Raw genomic sequence first — 17,039 nt, forward strand, 5'->3', positions numbered from 1 at the left:
GCTGGTCTCTTCTTAATCACCACTAATTTCTTAGCTCCAGCAAACCAGCACCAACTCTCCCAGCAGTCTCCTTCTACTCTTGACTCTAAAGCCAGTGCCAAGTTCTGCTCTGTAACACTTTTCATTGCCAACCCAATGCCCACCTGTCCAGAACCCTTATTTCCCACGGATTAAGAGATGCCAACTGGGGCCAGTCTATGGCAAGTGACCTTTCTGTTGCTGTGATAAATCACAGTGACCAAAAGAAACTTATGAAAGAGTTTAATTTGAGTTTCAGAGGGAGAATCCAGCATGGTATGGAGGTATAGCAGAGGGAAACTAAATCAGGAACCCATGAGATTACATTTTCACCAAGTACAAAGCAGAGCACAACTGGAAACACTGTGAAACTCTGCACTGTCAAAGTTTATTGCTACCAGCACGGCTCCATGTAACAATTTTCCACAACAGTTAACCAATCAAGGAGAGCCTGTGTTTAAATATGTGTTCATCTGGGGGACATACATTATTCAAATTAACACAGCACTGTTTAGATCTATAAAAGACGCTCTGTTGTTGAAATCTTTTAGAGAATTCTAGTGATAATCATCATGTTTTCTTTAATGCTGATACAGTAATAAAATTTTTATCATTTAACTTGGTGGAGAGGTTTTCTAAATTGGAAGGTTTTATATTTAATTGTATTTCTAAACTGAAGGGTAAATAAGTGAAATTTTGGGTGGTTTTCTTCCTTTTAATTACAGTTTTCCCTCCTTATACTTTTGAGAATTGTTAAAACTTATATTTTCCTTTTAGTCTTTCTGTAATATCCATTTTAATTAAACATTTCCTTCCAGATGCAGCAATATTATTTAGGAGTCTAGAAAAGAACCTTGTGTGAAGTATTAACTATTTGTACACTAAGGTTCACATAAGTTACTCTAAGTCTGGTGTAAAGGACCTGACTGTATCCTGTAGATCCAAACATGGAAAGGTTATTTAAACTGTTCTCTCCAAATCCAGCCTGTGGATTAATTCTAACATAGGCACATGTTTGAAGATGAATCCAGTTATCCATCTCACCTCTAAATGGGCACTAAAAGAACCAGGTTAGCCTAGAGCACTGTATTTTCTTCACCAGTAACATTTCCTGTAGATATTTTTATACTGTAAAAGACATCCAGTTAGAGGTTTAAGTGCATGTTGAACTAAGGAACAGACAGACTCTCTGAACTTTGCCAAATGACCCAAGAGACAAGTAGCCCAACCATGATTATTTTTACCTTCATTTACATAGACAGTGCTTAAGAAGCATATCTGTAGATAATTATCTAAGGCCAAAAAGAAACTTGCTCTTAAGGACACACTTTTATTCTTGTTCCTTTTGAGACAGACCTGGTCTCATTGTGTTGTTTAGGCAGTCCTCAATCTTGAAATTCTATTGACTCTGACCCTTAATTATCTTGGACTATAGGTGTTTGCCTCCACACCCAGCTTCCTGGAACATTTTAAAACCTCACTTTTAGGGATGCTTTAATTGAAAAGCACAATTAACATTACTTTATATATTTAAAGATTTAATATGTGCATATTACATATGTACACACACACATATATATATATATATTCAAGTAAAACATTTTAAATAAAATGTTTTACTTGAAATATTTTCAAATAAAATAATTTAAGTAAAATATATATTATAGCTGTAGCTAAAACAATGTGTGCTAGGTGTTATATATAAAAAAGAGGTATGGAAATGTCACATAGTTGCTTTTTTGGAGAGTGACAATGTTGCTGTAGAGTTTTTCCAAAGCTAAGGAATATAATTCAGAGGACATGAATTGAATAAGGGATGGAGACCATGATGTCCAAGGAGAACTGGCATACATTAAGACATTAAAAGAACATCAATCTACACAGGTACAGCTGGAAAAATCAGAAGAGATAGAAATACAAAGACAGGGCAATTTAGATCTCAAGAGGCATAGAGGATAGACTCAAGTAAAAGTAACAGAGAAGGATTAATCTTCAGTGGGACTAGAAACATAGTGAATAATAAGAGCATGTAGGAGAAAGTGATTTCAGCAATCAGGAACATCTCTGTCACTCAGTGAACTAGCTGCTAGAGCTCTATGGCCCTGGTACAAAGTTCCAAATTCAGAAACTTCAGGGGAGAGAGACTGAAATATATTTCTATCAAGTATGTAAGTGGAACCCAGTCAGAAAGATTGTCATTCACAGGTTAAGAACAATTGAGAAAAAAAAAATGAAGATATGGTTGAAGCTAGTAGGAGTCTAACAAAGAACTGTAAGGAACAGTCCAGAAAATGAAACCATGTAAAACCTTGTTTGTAGCAGGCATTAATATTAGGAATTAAGGTATTCAATCAACATCATAATATAGCAGCATCTTAAAAAGAAATGAGGGAAATAAAAACTATGTCCTCATTTTTCTTCCTCTGCAGACCTATCATTGATAAGCCTTATTGACACAGTGCCTGTAGAAGAGCCTGCTAAAGCAGAAGGCAATGAGAAAGTTTGGGAGTAGATTGAGAATAACTAAAAAGCAAAGTGTATTTTAGAAAAAAACCCTATAATTTGATTTTTTCAGGCTTGTAAATATATTATTGTGGCCATAGATCTTCAGAGCATTGTAAATTTCTGAAAAAATTTAAGCAATGGTAATAAAATTTCTCTTTTTGTAACAAGACTCCACAGAACATAATACAGATGATAGATTAGAATGAATATATCATTATGCTGAAATATTAACATTGACAAGGTTGAGCAGTTTCTGAGTTATTTAAGAGACATGTCAAATAAGCTATGAAAGGATTGAGATATAAGTTTAAAACAACTACTGAATTTTGCTTGGAAAATATATTAACTTTTTATAACATGCACAAGAAGAAGTCTTCAGAAACAATAAGATCAGGGAAGATAAATGATGAATTGTTTAGGACTTGCTGCTTTTGAGGTAATTGTGAGATAATCATGATAAATATACTAGCTGGAGTAAGATAACTGTAAAACTCAGGGTTGAAGATACATATTGGTGAAAGTTCAGTATGCAAGAGCTAACTGAGATCACAGTGTATAACCTGAGGTAAGAAAAACAAACAATGTGAGGTCAGTGGTGCTGGTCAGTTACTAGAATGAGTTACTAAATTAGGAAGAAAAGTGCGTATTTTGACTTAGGCTGACTATAATCACCTCAGCTTAGTATGAGCACTAAATGTTGAGAAGCAAGGCAAGAAGAGGACACAGAAACATGAGGAAGTCACTGCTGAAATTATGTAAGCTTAGACTGTTGTCTAGCTACAAAAAGGAAGATGGCAAATTAGGTCCTGACAGAAATAATACAATAAATGAAAACCTTGAATGTATACCAGTGGCTTCAATGTAAAAATATGTTTTTTTAATATGTAAATAATGATGTCCACTTATTTTTCTGTGAGTTTGTGTTTGTGTGTATGTGTGTGTTTGTTTGTGTTTGTGTCTACCTGTGTGTGTAAGGCTCTTGTGAATTCTAGTCAATAATCATACCCCTTATAAATGGCTGTGGCCGCTAATCCATTATCTGGCATGCCATTTTCAATAGTTCTAACATATTATTTCCTATTTACTACTTTTGGCTCTATAATTTCCTTGAAGAAAAATACACACAAATAATCTATAAAGAAATTATAGAAAACTAATAATAATTTTAGTGACTTAACTCCACAAAGCCCAAATATAAGCATTGATAATATATAGAGAAAAGTTATACATTTAAGAGTCTGTGAGCTAAAAATGCCATGTTCTAATCAAATGAATTATCACAAATTTCTAGAGAGAGCTTATTGAAATGCCTGGGGTAATTGCTGTACATATTCTCATAAATAAGCACATTGATTTGTATTTGAAAACCAACTTTCTACCTGTAAAGTATATCTGGCTTTACTGTAACTGAACCTGTATTATAGGTTCTTGCTTCAGTTAAATATTTCATAATTACCACCTTTTTGCTGCACAGAATTGTTGTTACAAAATTTAGTTTATAAACTTGGCCAGAACAATGCAAATACAATGTAAGCATTTTATAAATCTTTTTTTATAAAAAGTTAATATACTTTTTGGATACTATAGACCTCCTGCTATAATATTCAAGGAAACAAACAAACAGACACACATCAGACACCACATCATGATACTGTAGACAAAACGTCACCAGGCATATCTTTTATCTCTAACTTTACAAAAATAAAAACCAGTAAATAGTTATTTTTGGTTAAAGAGCCTGTAGTAATTTACTACTTAGCCATCATAATTACTATTAGAAAGGATACGGAAAATGTGGTTCATTTACACAATGGAATACTACTCAGCTATTAAGAACGAGGACAACCTCAGTTTTTTAAAGCAATTGGATTGAACTAGGAAATATCATCCCGAGTGAGGTAACTCAGACCTAAAAGGACATGTATTCTATGTACTCAGTAATAGTGGATATTACCCTCCCCACCCCCCAAAATTTACAGAATACCCAAGATACGGTCCACAGAACTCAAAATGTCAACCAGCTGAAAGGCCCAAGTAAGGATGCCTCAGTCCCACTTGGGAGGGAGAAGCAAGTAATCACAACTGGAAAGGGAGGGAGGGCCCTGAGAGGTAAACTAGACTAGGGACTGTGGGGATAAGAAGGGAACCTGATATAATATTGGGTAAGGGAAAAGGACTGAAGCCCTGAAGACCAGCAGAAATAATGGAAACAGACAACCTCAGGAGGTAGGAGGGAGACCTTCCAGAATGTACTACAGTCCTGGGAGGTTAGAGACTCTCAGGAATCAAAGGCAGGGACCCTAGATGAAATGCCCTATAGTAGGGAAAGGGAATTTATAGAGTCTACCTCCAGCAGGAAGACAAGGCACCAAGTGAGGGAGGAGGTTGCCATCTCACAAATGGCTCACAAAAAGAGACCTATCATGTATGCCCTCCGAAAAACCCAACAAGCAGCTGAAAGTGTCAGATGCAGATATTTGCACCCAGTCAATAACCAGAAGCTGCTGACCGACCCCTATGCTTGAATTAGGGAAAGGCTGGAAGAAGCTGAGGAGGGTGACCCTGTAGGAGTACCAGCAGTCTCAATTCACCTGGACCCCAGAGATCTCTCAAACACTGAACCACCAACCAGGCAGCATACACTAACTGATATGAGGTCCCCAGTACATATACAGCAGAGGACTGTTGGGTCTGGGTTCAGTCAGAAAAGATGCACTTAACCCTCAAAAGACTGGAGGCTCCAGGGAGTTTAGAGGTCTAGTTTTATGGGTGGTGGTTGGTAGGGATATCCACGTGGAGATAGGGGGCTGGGGAGGAGGTAAGGGATCTGGAACAGTAGGAGTGTAGGGCAGGGAGGGGAAATATAATCTGGAGTGTAAATAAGTAAGTAAGTAAATAAATAAATAGATAAAGATTTTTTTAAAAAGAAAGAATTTTAGCAAATAATGAAGAGAATGCAAGTCAAGACTAGGAAGTGAATATGGCTAAATTTATTATATATGCAAATGAGACTTAAATAACAAAAAATAAAGTAAAATTTGATAAAAATAATGATGAGCAAAATATCTGCAGGTACTACTCTGTCATAAAGATGTTTTCATGGTTTACTTTTTTCAATATTGGGAATTAAGCATAATACGTTTCTAGTGCTAGGCAAGGAATTTTCCATTTTACTTCTTCCCAAACTTACTTTGCCTTTTATTTAAAACAGGTTCTCACTAAACTTTCTAAGTTTGTCTTAAACTTGTGATTCTCTTGTCCCATCCTCCCAAGTAGTTGAGGTTATTGACCCCAGCTACCTGAACTACCAGGCTTAACAACAAAATAACTTTTTAAAGAGAATCACTTTCATTATTTTCTGTAATTATTACATATGTATCATTAGCTGTATTATATTTATTATCAAGGAATTTCTCAAACAAAACAAATGTCACAAATACATGAAATAAAATGCAGTTCTATACTCTAATATATAAAATCTTATTATAAAAATTATTTCAAGGAAAACTGTCAACTAAGAAATTTTGAAATAGTTCTTTTCTGGCTCATAAAGAATGCCTATTTTGTCAATGAAATCAAGTTAATAGTAAATATTTTAGACTTTAGCCAGTTAATAAAATTTCTGTTCTTATGGTTGAATATGCTTATGTTTTCTTTTTATGCATTAATTCTTTTTTCATAGATACAATAATCTCCAAGCATTTTCTATGAACATAAGAGATTTCAAATTTGCTTTTTTTTTCTTGCTTAATAAAGAAGTAAGCACTGAGGAAATCAAGAATTCACTGTTGGGAAATCACATCATAATGGAAAAATTAAGACCAGCCATCTGAAAATATCAAACCACTTGATATAAAATAATTCAGTGCAGATCATTTTCAAAGAGGAATATAAAATCTTTGAGGATTTTATTTGTTTGTTACAAAAAATTCTGACTTCAAGATATACTCAGAGCAATAATGATTAAAAAAAAATAACAACCAACTATTGGTACAGAGACAGACCAGTAGATCAATGGAATAGAATTGAAGACCCAGAAATAAACCCACACACTATGGACACTTGATCTTTGACAAAGAAGCCAAAAACATACAGTGAAAAAAGAATACTTCTTAGTAAATGGTCCTGGTCTAACTAGAAGTATGCATGTAGAAGAGTGCAAATTGACCCATTTTTAAATCTCCTTGTATAAAGCTCAACTCCAAGTGGATCAAGGACCTCCACATAAAACCTAATAGAAGAGAATCTAATAGAAGAGAACATGGGAAATAGCCTGGAACCCATAGGCACAGGAGAAAATTTCCTGAACAGAACAGTAATGGCTCATTCTCCAAGTTGTTTGACAATGATTGACAAATGGGAACTCATGAAACTGAAAAGCTTCTGTAAGGCAAAGCTCACTGTCAATAAGACAAATGGCAACCTACAGAATGGGGAAAGATATTTCCCAACCCTGCATATAATACAGGGCTAATACCCTAAATACACAAAAAACTCAAGAAGGTAGGCCCAGGAAACCCAAATAACCCAATTAAAAAATGGGGTACAAAGCTAAACAAAGAATTCTCAACTGAGGAATCTCAAATGGCCAAGAAGCAGCTTAGAAATGTCCAACATCTGTAGTCATCAGGGAAATGAAAATCAAAATGACCCTGAGATTTCACCTTACACCAAGCAGAACAGCTAAGATAAAAACTCAAGTGAGAACAGATGCTGGTGGATATGTGAAGGAAGAATACTTCTCTATTGCTGTTGGGATTACAAGCGGGTACAAATACTTTGGAAATCAATCTGGAGGATCCTCAGAAATTTGGACATAGTACTACCTGAGGACCCAGCTATACCAATCCCGGGCATATACCCAAAAGGTGTTCTACCATATCACAAGAATATGTTCTCCACTATCTTCATAACAGCTCTATTTATAATAGCCAGAAGCTGGAAACAACTCAGATGTCCCTCAACAGAAGAATAGATACAGAAAATATGGTTCATTTACACAATAGAATACTACTCAGCTACTAAAAACAACAATTTCATGAATTTTGCAGGCAAATGGATGGAACTAGAAAATAGCATCCTGAGAAAGGTACTCCAGATCCAAATGGACATACATGGTATGTATGTACTGATTAGTGAATATTAGCCGTAAAGTTCAGAATATTCATACACCATATGAAGCTTAACAAGAAGAAAGGGCGAAGTGTGGATGTTTCAGTCCCACTTAGAAGGGAGAATGGAATAATGATAGGAGGCAAAGAGATGGGGAGAGAAAAAAGGGGTCAGGATCAAGTATAGGAAGAAACAGGAGAAAATTCCAGGGGGGGCAGGAAAATAACTGAAATTATGTAGCAGTGAGTAGTGGGGATAGTGAGGTTGGGGAACCACTAGAAAGTCCAAGAGCCCATGGATGAGAAAGACTTCCAGGATCCAATGGGGATAACATTAGCTGAAATGCCCAACAGTAGGGAGATAGAACATGAAGTGTGGAAAAACATGGTCCAAGTTGACGGATGGGGCCACCCAAACATCTCAAAAATTTTAACCCAGAATTGTTCCTGTCTAAAGGAAATACAGGGACAAAAATGGAGCAGAGACTGAAGGAAAGACCCTACAGAGACCATCCTACCTTGGGATCCATTCTATTCACAGACAACAAACCTAGGTACTATTACTGATGCTAAGATATATCTGCAGACAGGAACTTGTTATAGCTGTTCCCTGAGAGTTTATAAGAGCACCTGACTAATACAGATGCAGATATTAACAGACAACCATTGGATTGACACCAACTAGGGACCTCAATGGAAGAGTTAGTGGAAGGAGTTTAGGGTCTAAAGGGGATTGCAAGCCAATAGTAATAACAATATTAACTAAACAAACCACCCACAGTTTCCAGAGACTAAACAACCAATCAATGAGTATACATGGAGACATCCATGGCTCCAGATACATATGTAGCAGAGGACTGACTTATCTGGCATAAGTGAAGAGAAGGTGCTTGGTCCTGGGGAGCCCTGATACTCCATAGAAGGGGATTCTAGAAGGTTGAGATGGGATTGGGTGAGTGTGCAGTGGATCACCTTCTTAGAGGCAAAGGAGATGGGGAAGAGGTGCAGGTTTCAGGGGTGGAAGACATGGAAGTGGTACAGCAATTGAAAAAAGTTAAAAGTGAAATATATGCTTTTTTAATAAAATGACTGAAAATATATAACAAACAACCAAAAATGATAGGAATATTGAAACGATACTCACATGATCGATTAGCTCACGAACCATTCCATTCCATTGTCCATTCACATCATCCTGGGCTCCATATTTTCCATCCTCCACAAGCCTAATTTCATATGTAAAGCCAAGGATTGTAGATAACTCTCGAAGAAGATCAATACAGTAGCCTTCAAATCGATCATTCCCATAGAGAGGTTTGTCAGACTTCTTAAACAGGACATACGGTTCTTCCTGAAATATTAAACATGAAACAGTGATACACCAGTCAACCAGCACACAGTATCAGAACAATGTATTTTCTTGGAAGACAGAAAATATTTCAATAATTTAGGAAAACAGTCAATTTTATTTTCTTCTGATTCTTCTTAGCACAGTTTAAATACTAAGAATGGAGATATTATTACCTTTATTAAGAAGGTGAATCCCAAATTAGGAAAAAGAGGCAAGATATTAAAAACTTTGAACGTAAGTTGGAGCATGAGAAAAAGGCTTACAGAACAATAAGACATAGAAGAATTCATGATAAGAACAATGTTTAACTTGACATTCAGTGCAGAGAGGGAGAAGTGTTGCACAGGCTGAGAATGAGAAACTTGAGTTAAGTCCTGTGAGTGTCCAGTGCAGCAATCAGTATAAACATATATATGCCTAGGTATAAAGAGAGTATACAGTCAATCCACACTGAATGTGTCCAATCTTGCTAAGTGCAAATAGAATTCAGACTCTAGTATATTTGAGGAGCAGATGGCATTAACATATGGCATGTTATTGCTGTAGCTGCCTTTTCTCATCTAACTCATATCAATCATTAATGATTTTAACATGTCCACATTTTGTCTGTAGTAAAATTTTATATAAGTTTAAAAATACAGTATGTAATCTTCTCAGATTTGTTTCCCATCGTTTGTAATGTGGATTTCGGATTCCTCTATGTCCTTTTTAGACTGATAGCTCATTTCCCATATGTCTGAATAATACTGAATTATTCATATGTACATCAGTTACTTGTCAATTTAATTAAAATTCTGAGAAAGATCTATAAAGCTGCAATATACAAATGTCTCAAATTTTGTGTCAACAAATACCTTTGCAATTTATTTGGGTATACAATAGGGAACATGAATGCTGTACCTTTGGTATGGGATTCTATATTTCATAAAAATCAATATTTCAAACCAGTGGGAGCATCTTGAGACTAGTTATAGTCTTCATCAATACCATGATCCGTTGGAGACTTTTGTACATTATAAATGGAAAATTGTGACTTCTCACTATGTTTTTAATTTGTAATTCCAAGATGACCTATGATGTTGAACAGGTTTTCAAAAGCGTCAACACTGTTCTATCAGGACAGTTTTATAATTATCTCTTAAATTTCTGGTGAGGCGAAATATGGATCTCAAGTCTCAAAGCTAAAACAATTGTGAACATCTGAAAGTAGTCAAAGGAGTATAAACCTATTGTGTCATTTTTAATTATGTGAAACATATCTTCTCATCTTTTCTATTTTGCTTTAACACTAGTATGTTATTTGAAAGAGACCATAATTAGTACATTTATATAAAATTAGTTAAAAGCAATAAGAACCGAAAATCATTCTGTATGTATTCCAGGAGCAAAACACGTGGATTCCCTCTTTGGTAAGTTGGTTTCTGTAATATCATCAAATTTACAAACACCATTGAACATATTTAAAATGTATTCCTTATAGGCAAATAGGTTGCTACAAGCATGGCATATACCCTCCATCAAAGGACAATTCCCTTTCCCCCATGGCTTTCCAGTTCAACATAATAGAGAACACTGTTTTGAAAAACACATCCTATGTATATTTCCTCCATACTATAGAATAAAAGGCAGCCATAGGCTGACACCACCTTTTCTATTCTATATTTCTGTTAATCCTTCCACTAACTTTAAATAGGTTTAAATATGTGTTATATTTGGTAGTGCTGCATATATATTTAGTCTATACAAACAAATAATAATACATACTACATATTGAAAATTCATATAGCAGGATAGTCAAAAGTAACACTGTGTGACAGATGAGAGGTTTATAGAAAAATGACTACTGCAGTGGACAGATGCAAACAAAGCTCTAGCCAACAAGAAAAGCCATCGTTCTTGAACTAGAGGAAAACAAATATTAGAAACTTCTGAAATACATAAGTGCTTCTATTCTGTTACAGTGTGGTAGCAACAAATCCATAGTTCCTGAAATCATATAAAGATTGCTGAATATTTAGAGGAGAAAATCACAATACCCTGTAGAGGAGAGAATAGACTGAAAGTTCTGGGTAGTTAGAATGATAGTCAAATGAATCATGGAAGGAAGTAAATTGATTCTACAGAATTAATACTCTGATTTTAATCATATTACTATTTGGAAGTAAATTGATAATGTTTGGTTGTCTTTATTCCAATGGCACAGATTAAGTAACTTAAATTCCATGCACTAAACAATAATGCTAGTTGACATTTCCTAAGCACTTAGTTCTATGCTTGGACTTGTTCTAAGTCCTTTAATTATGTATTTCTCATAATGACTACATGATATCAGTGGCATTATAATTTCCATTTTACACAAGGCAAACTGAAAAGGACAATGTTAAGATTTTCTTTTTAATTTTTGCCAATGACCAACAGCCAGCAGTTTTTCATACTCCTGGAACACTTAGGAAAAGGCCTACCTATTAATTTATCTTTAGCAATCATTTTCACACTTCAGATGAATGCATAATTATGTATAACTCATTATGTAACTGAATACATGTTGTATTGCTTTATGATTTTTAATCAACTGGGATTAGACATCGGGCTATACTACATGCAAAATGGTATTGTTTATTGAAAATATAATCAAGTCACCATTACATAAGAGACCAAGGGCATCATTGCAGAAGAGAGTAAAGAATAAACACATAATAAAGAAAACTAATTTTCTAGGTAAAAAAAGTAACACACTTTTCTGAACAAAACACATTTAAAATGAATATACTTAGAGAATGTGTGAAAATAGCATGTTATTCATCAGGTTAAAGAAGCAATACATGAGTATTTCTACTGTTAATGTTAAGTCATAATTGTCACTATTTTATATTTTTGTTCCAAAATATTAAGTCTTTTCAATGAAAATGAATATTTTGTATGTACTAGACAACTTTTAACAATTAAGTATAAATTTTGCATATGTGAGATATATAAAGGATACGTGTAAGAAATTAAAATAGTAATATAACTTCAGAAGTTTTATGCCATTTAATCTCATTCATCTGATTGTCCAATTGGCCATTCTATATATTGCCTAATTTTATGTATCTATAAGCCAAGAAAAAAGCTCATGTCACGGGGAAATAAATTTATTGATCCCTAGCTGATTAAAACGTTTACATACCTTGCACATCACTAGAAATAAAACTTTGGACAGATATACCTTGTTAGTATTTATGGTTCTCCACAATGTCAAGTGTTACTGTCCTCATATTTAATTCTGATAAGTAAGCCATAGTTTTCCACCTGGGATTCCTATCTCCAGCTATATTGTGTCAAAGATAGTTTTACATCAAGTTATGACGCTCTTTTAAAGTCTCTTTCTCTGTTTCACGTGGCATATGGATAAATTACAACCTTGTGTACAAGAAAGAAAAATGGTACCAGAAGCAATTACTGTATCACACACCAAGTTCAATGAATAATATGATAAAACTCTCCTGGGCAACTTTAGCAATTTCTCATGTGCTTTCATATCTGAACATCAGCATTTGCTGGAAGTAAAGGCACCACATTCCTCTGACATGAGTAATAAGGATTTTTTCAGCATTTCCATGGTCGAGCCCAATTTTAAGGAACACACCAATACCTCATGTATTTTTATCTGCATTAAACTGGGAGTTGGCACAGAATGAATCTAAAATGAATTCCTGAAAAAGTGATATATTTTAAGGGTGAAGGGAACAAAATGTTTTATTTAAATAAAATAAGACTTCTAATTAACTTTTACAAAATCTATAAATAATATGTTCCTTAGGTCTTATCTGGGGTTCAGTTATTTTTCAAATGCTGGCTCATTGAAATAGTTGCCATCCCATAATATTCAAAATCAAGGGGAAATAAAATGAAAATTAATTTTAATGTGAATCATACTTTTTAAGATGAAACTGATTAACTTATTTCACTCAAGATGCATTGAATTTCTAAATATTTTAAGCATTTCCCTAAGCTCTAGGGTGGGTGAACACAGAAAAATATGACCTCATAAAAATACAAATCTCTATAAATGAAAAAAAACTATATTCACTTTTTCAAATCAGTCAATGATTTGAAATTCCTATTTATAATATCAGTATTATTTACATGCCTATATTATTTTATTAACCACCACAAATGGCGTGTTTTCTTTAATAACTGTACTTCTTGTGAGACATGTCATGCTATATGAACATTTTGGAGGATTATCAAAACTCCAGCATAGGTAATGTTCTGTTCCACAGATCATGTACTTGGGAAAATAAAAGGTAATAGTCACGTAGCCTAGTATGGTTCTGAACCTATCTTAAAACCAAAAGACTTTTAACTGTGGTTAGAGGCAATAAACTGAAAACCCACTTATATATTAATCTCAAAGCATTCTGGATGAATCATTGATGATTCATAACATTTCTGTAATGCTGATAAGAAAACATCTAAAAATATTGCATCTTCATGGAGCAAATGAAAAAAGTCTAATGATAATGTGTTAAAATATAGATTAATGGTTTATATTTTCTTCAAAATAGCTTATATCCTTTACATTTGTCAGCTTTATATAAAACATATTAACACTCTATCAATTTTCTCACACAGTAAACACCTTAATTAATAATATGAGAGAAAACTAAATTTTTAAGAGTGTAAACACCTCAGAAGTTATAAAATATAAAGGAAAGAAAGCAGCATTTCATCAAAGTCTCTTCCATTGAAGTAATATGCAAAATTTGAAATTCTTTTAGGACTCTTCATGTATAATGTGAGAACAAGACAACAGTAAAAATCCCCAATAGGAAAATTTGTTTTCATTTGACATATTTGTGACTTATATAAGCCACAACAGATGGCTTATAGAAATATTGACTTGTAAAATGTGGCCAAAATGATTAGTAAATTAGCTTGTTCTTCAACAGCCTGAAGCTTTAAATTTTTGACAAGATGCATGTGGATATATGAATTTGAAAGCTCTATGCTGAAAAATAAGTATAAAATATTGTAATTTTGTTCTATTTGCTGCTTACTCTTGCTTTGGCTAGCAATTCAGTTCCTTTACTGACATTAGAAACTATATCTATGGGATTCCAACATATATTGCAGACCTGCTATAAGACATAAAGCATTGTGGACTCAATAATTCCTAGATTCTTGTGTCTTTCATTAGAAATGGCCACTGTTGTACTGTGTTCCAGCCTGTGAAACATCATAAAGCATATCCTTTCTATATTTTGTCGGTCCATTTTTATCTGTTTCACTAGATAACATTTACTATTAAAATGACTAAATACTGAATATTTGGAGTTTTGCAATTTATAGTTTTGCCTACTCAATTCATCCATTATGAAGTAAAGAGTGCAACAAAGGACAAAAGCAAAATTTCAATAATTGTGGCATCCAGTAAATGATCACAAAGAAAGATTGTGACTGAGCTTAGTGCTGCAGTGCAGTGATTGATTAGCAAGTATGACTTCTGGGTCAGATGCTCTTTACAGATATAACCAAACCAAATAAAGGTAACATGAAGCTAGCCACACTAAAGACAACAAAACACTTTCAACCATAGGGAAAGGGACTATTATGAATAGGAAAACTGGAGACTTTTTTCCATATGATCCAGGAAGCTACTTTCAGCCACTGCCATTGGTGATCATTAAAAGTATTTTTCCACTTATTTTATTACTTTAGAATTCATATATGAGTATTATATCTATATCATTTTCATCCTCAGTCTCCTTTTAACATTTTCCATTACTCTCAAACTTCATTACATATTCTATCATTATTCTTGCTACAAAACATATATACATATGAGCTCATTCATATATAAATACAACCAGTTGAGTCCATTTGATGTTGATATATATATATGTGTGTGTGTGTGTGTGTGTGTGTGTGTGTGTGTGTGTGTGTATGTGTGTGTTTAGGTAGGTAGGGCTGTCCACTCAGGAATCAGTTACATTTTACATATAATTTCAAAGATAATAATTTGCTTTTTGATATAGCTGCTCCTCTCTACCTGCTTTACATCTGGTTGTGATTTTCACAGAAAAACATAATTAGATTTAAAAATCCCTCGGAATGGCATTAGAAAAGGAAGTTGTGCAATGATTTCCTACTGAGGTAAATGGAGAAAATGTTCAAAATCATCTCTTGAGAAGGGATATAGAGAAAACTTCATTAGCATGTGCTGAAGATGACAAATATATCACAGGAGAAAACACATTAATATACACATCATAGTGCCTGTGGAGAAAGCAATTAATAATAGCATTGAATACTGCATTCAGTTTTTACTTTCCTTCATATCCACTAAATTACTATTTGTTGATAATTTATATTAAGAGATACTGCTATATTTTGCAAATTTTTATCTGTGGTACAGAGAAATTTAACTTACATATTACTTTTACTCTTATTTTTGAGATGCAGCAACTTAACCAAAGGAAATGACCTACTAGTTCATTTCCTATTAGTTCACATCTAAGCTTTCTCATTTCCCATTGTCCTTTCAACTTAAAAACCTAACTCTTTATCTCTTCCAGAGCCTGTGATGATTGATTATAGAGTTGTTCAGTATCCATGAGTCTCTAGGCTTTCTATTGTTTCTATTGTTGAAGTCCAGCTTGACTCTAAGGCTGTCTGATATGATACAATCATTTTTCTTGTGTCTCTTTAGGCTTGCTATTTGACCCAGTATATGGTCAATTTTAGAGCAACTTCCATGAGGTGCTGAGAAAAAGATATATTCTTTTGTTTTGGGGTGAAGTACTCTGTAGATATCTGTTAGGTCCATTTGATTCAAAACCTCTGTTAGTTTCATTATTTCACTGTTTAGTTTCTGTCTCAAAGACTTGTCAACTGTTGAGAGTAGGGTGTTGAAGTCTCCGACTAGCAATGTGTGATTTAAGTTTAGTAATGTTTCTTTTATGAATGTGGGGGAGCATTTGGAGCATGGATGTTCAGAATAAAAATGTAATGTTGGTGGACTTTTTTTTTTCTTTCATGATCATGAAGTGTTTTTCCCCCATCAACTTTTGGTTGAAAGTCTATTTTATTACATTTTCAAATGGCTACTCCAGCTTTTTTATTGGATCCATTTCTTTAGAAGACATTTTTTTCCAGCCATTTACTCCGAGGTAATTTGTACATTTTTTTTTGAGGTATTTTTTTTTTGTACACAGTAGACTGTTGGATGCTGTTTAAGTATCTACTCTATTAGCCTGTGCCTTTTTATTTGGAAATTGAGACCATTGATGCTGAGAGATATTAATGACCAATGAGTGTTAGTTCCTGTTTATTTTGATGTTGGTGATAGTACTTTGTGTGTGTGTATGTGGTGTATGTTTGTGTGTGTGTGTGTGTGTGTGTGTGTATGTGTGTGTGTATGTGCATGTGTGTGAGTGTTTCTCTTCTTTTGGTTTTGCTAGTTTTGAATTGTTTATTTTTTTGTGTTTTCTTGGGGATAGTTACCATCCTAGTGATGGAGTTTCCCTTCTAATATACTTTACAAAGCTTGGATTAGTCGAAAGATACTGTTTAATTTTTTTTTCATGGAATGCCTTGTTTTCTCCATTTATGATGATTAAAATTTTTGCTGGGTATAGGAGTCTGTGTTGGCATCTGTGGTATTTTGGACACTATAAGACATCTGTACAGACTTTTATCTTTTAACATCTCTGTTAAAAAGTCTGGTGCAACTCTAATAGATCTGCCTTTGTATGTTATTTGTCCTGTATTTCTTATGACTTTTAATATTTTTTCTTTGTTTTGTACTTTTAGTGTTTTGATTATTTTGTGGCAGAGGATTTTTATTCACTCTAGTTGATGCTCTGTGAGGTTCTTGTATGTTTAAAGGCATTTCTTTCTTTAGGTTAGTGAAATTTTCTTCTATAATTTTGTTGAAGATATTTTCAGGGCCTTTGAGTTGGGAGTCTTCTACTTCTTCTATTCCAATTATTCTTTTTTTTAATTTTTAATATTTTTTATTACATATTTTCCTCAATTACATTTCCAATGCTATCCCAAAAGTCCCCTATAAC

General features: G+C 34.0%; 1 protein-coding gene across 5 annotated transcripts in view; it reads right to left on the minus strand.

The window, feature by feature from the left end:
* The window catches only part of Grik2 (glutamate ionotropic receptor kainate type subunit 2), a 676,604-nt gene that overhangs the window by 255,274 nt on the left and 404,291 nt on the right, over positions 1 to 17,039 (minus strand). For all 5 annotated transcript variants that reach the window (XM_021173658.2, XM_029482440.1, XM_021173659.2 and 2 more), the window contains exon 11: positions 8,779 to 8,985. In XM_021173658.2, coding sequence (XP_021029317.1) covers positions 8,779 to 8,985 — 207 coding nt within the window. The remainder of the gene's footprint in view (positions 1 to 8,778; positions 8,986 to 17,039) is intronic.

Source organism: Mus caroli, chromosome 10, assembly GCF_900094665.2.
Source record: "Mus caroli chromosome 10, CAROLI_EIJ_v1.1, whole genome shotgun sequence".
NCBI classification, from domain to species: Eukaryota; Metazoa; Chordata; class Mammalia; order Rodentia; family Muridae; genus Mus; species Mus caroli.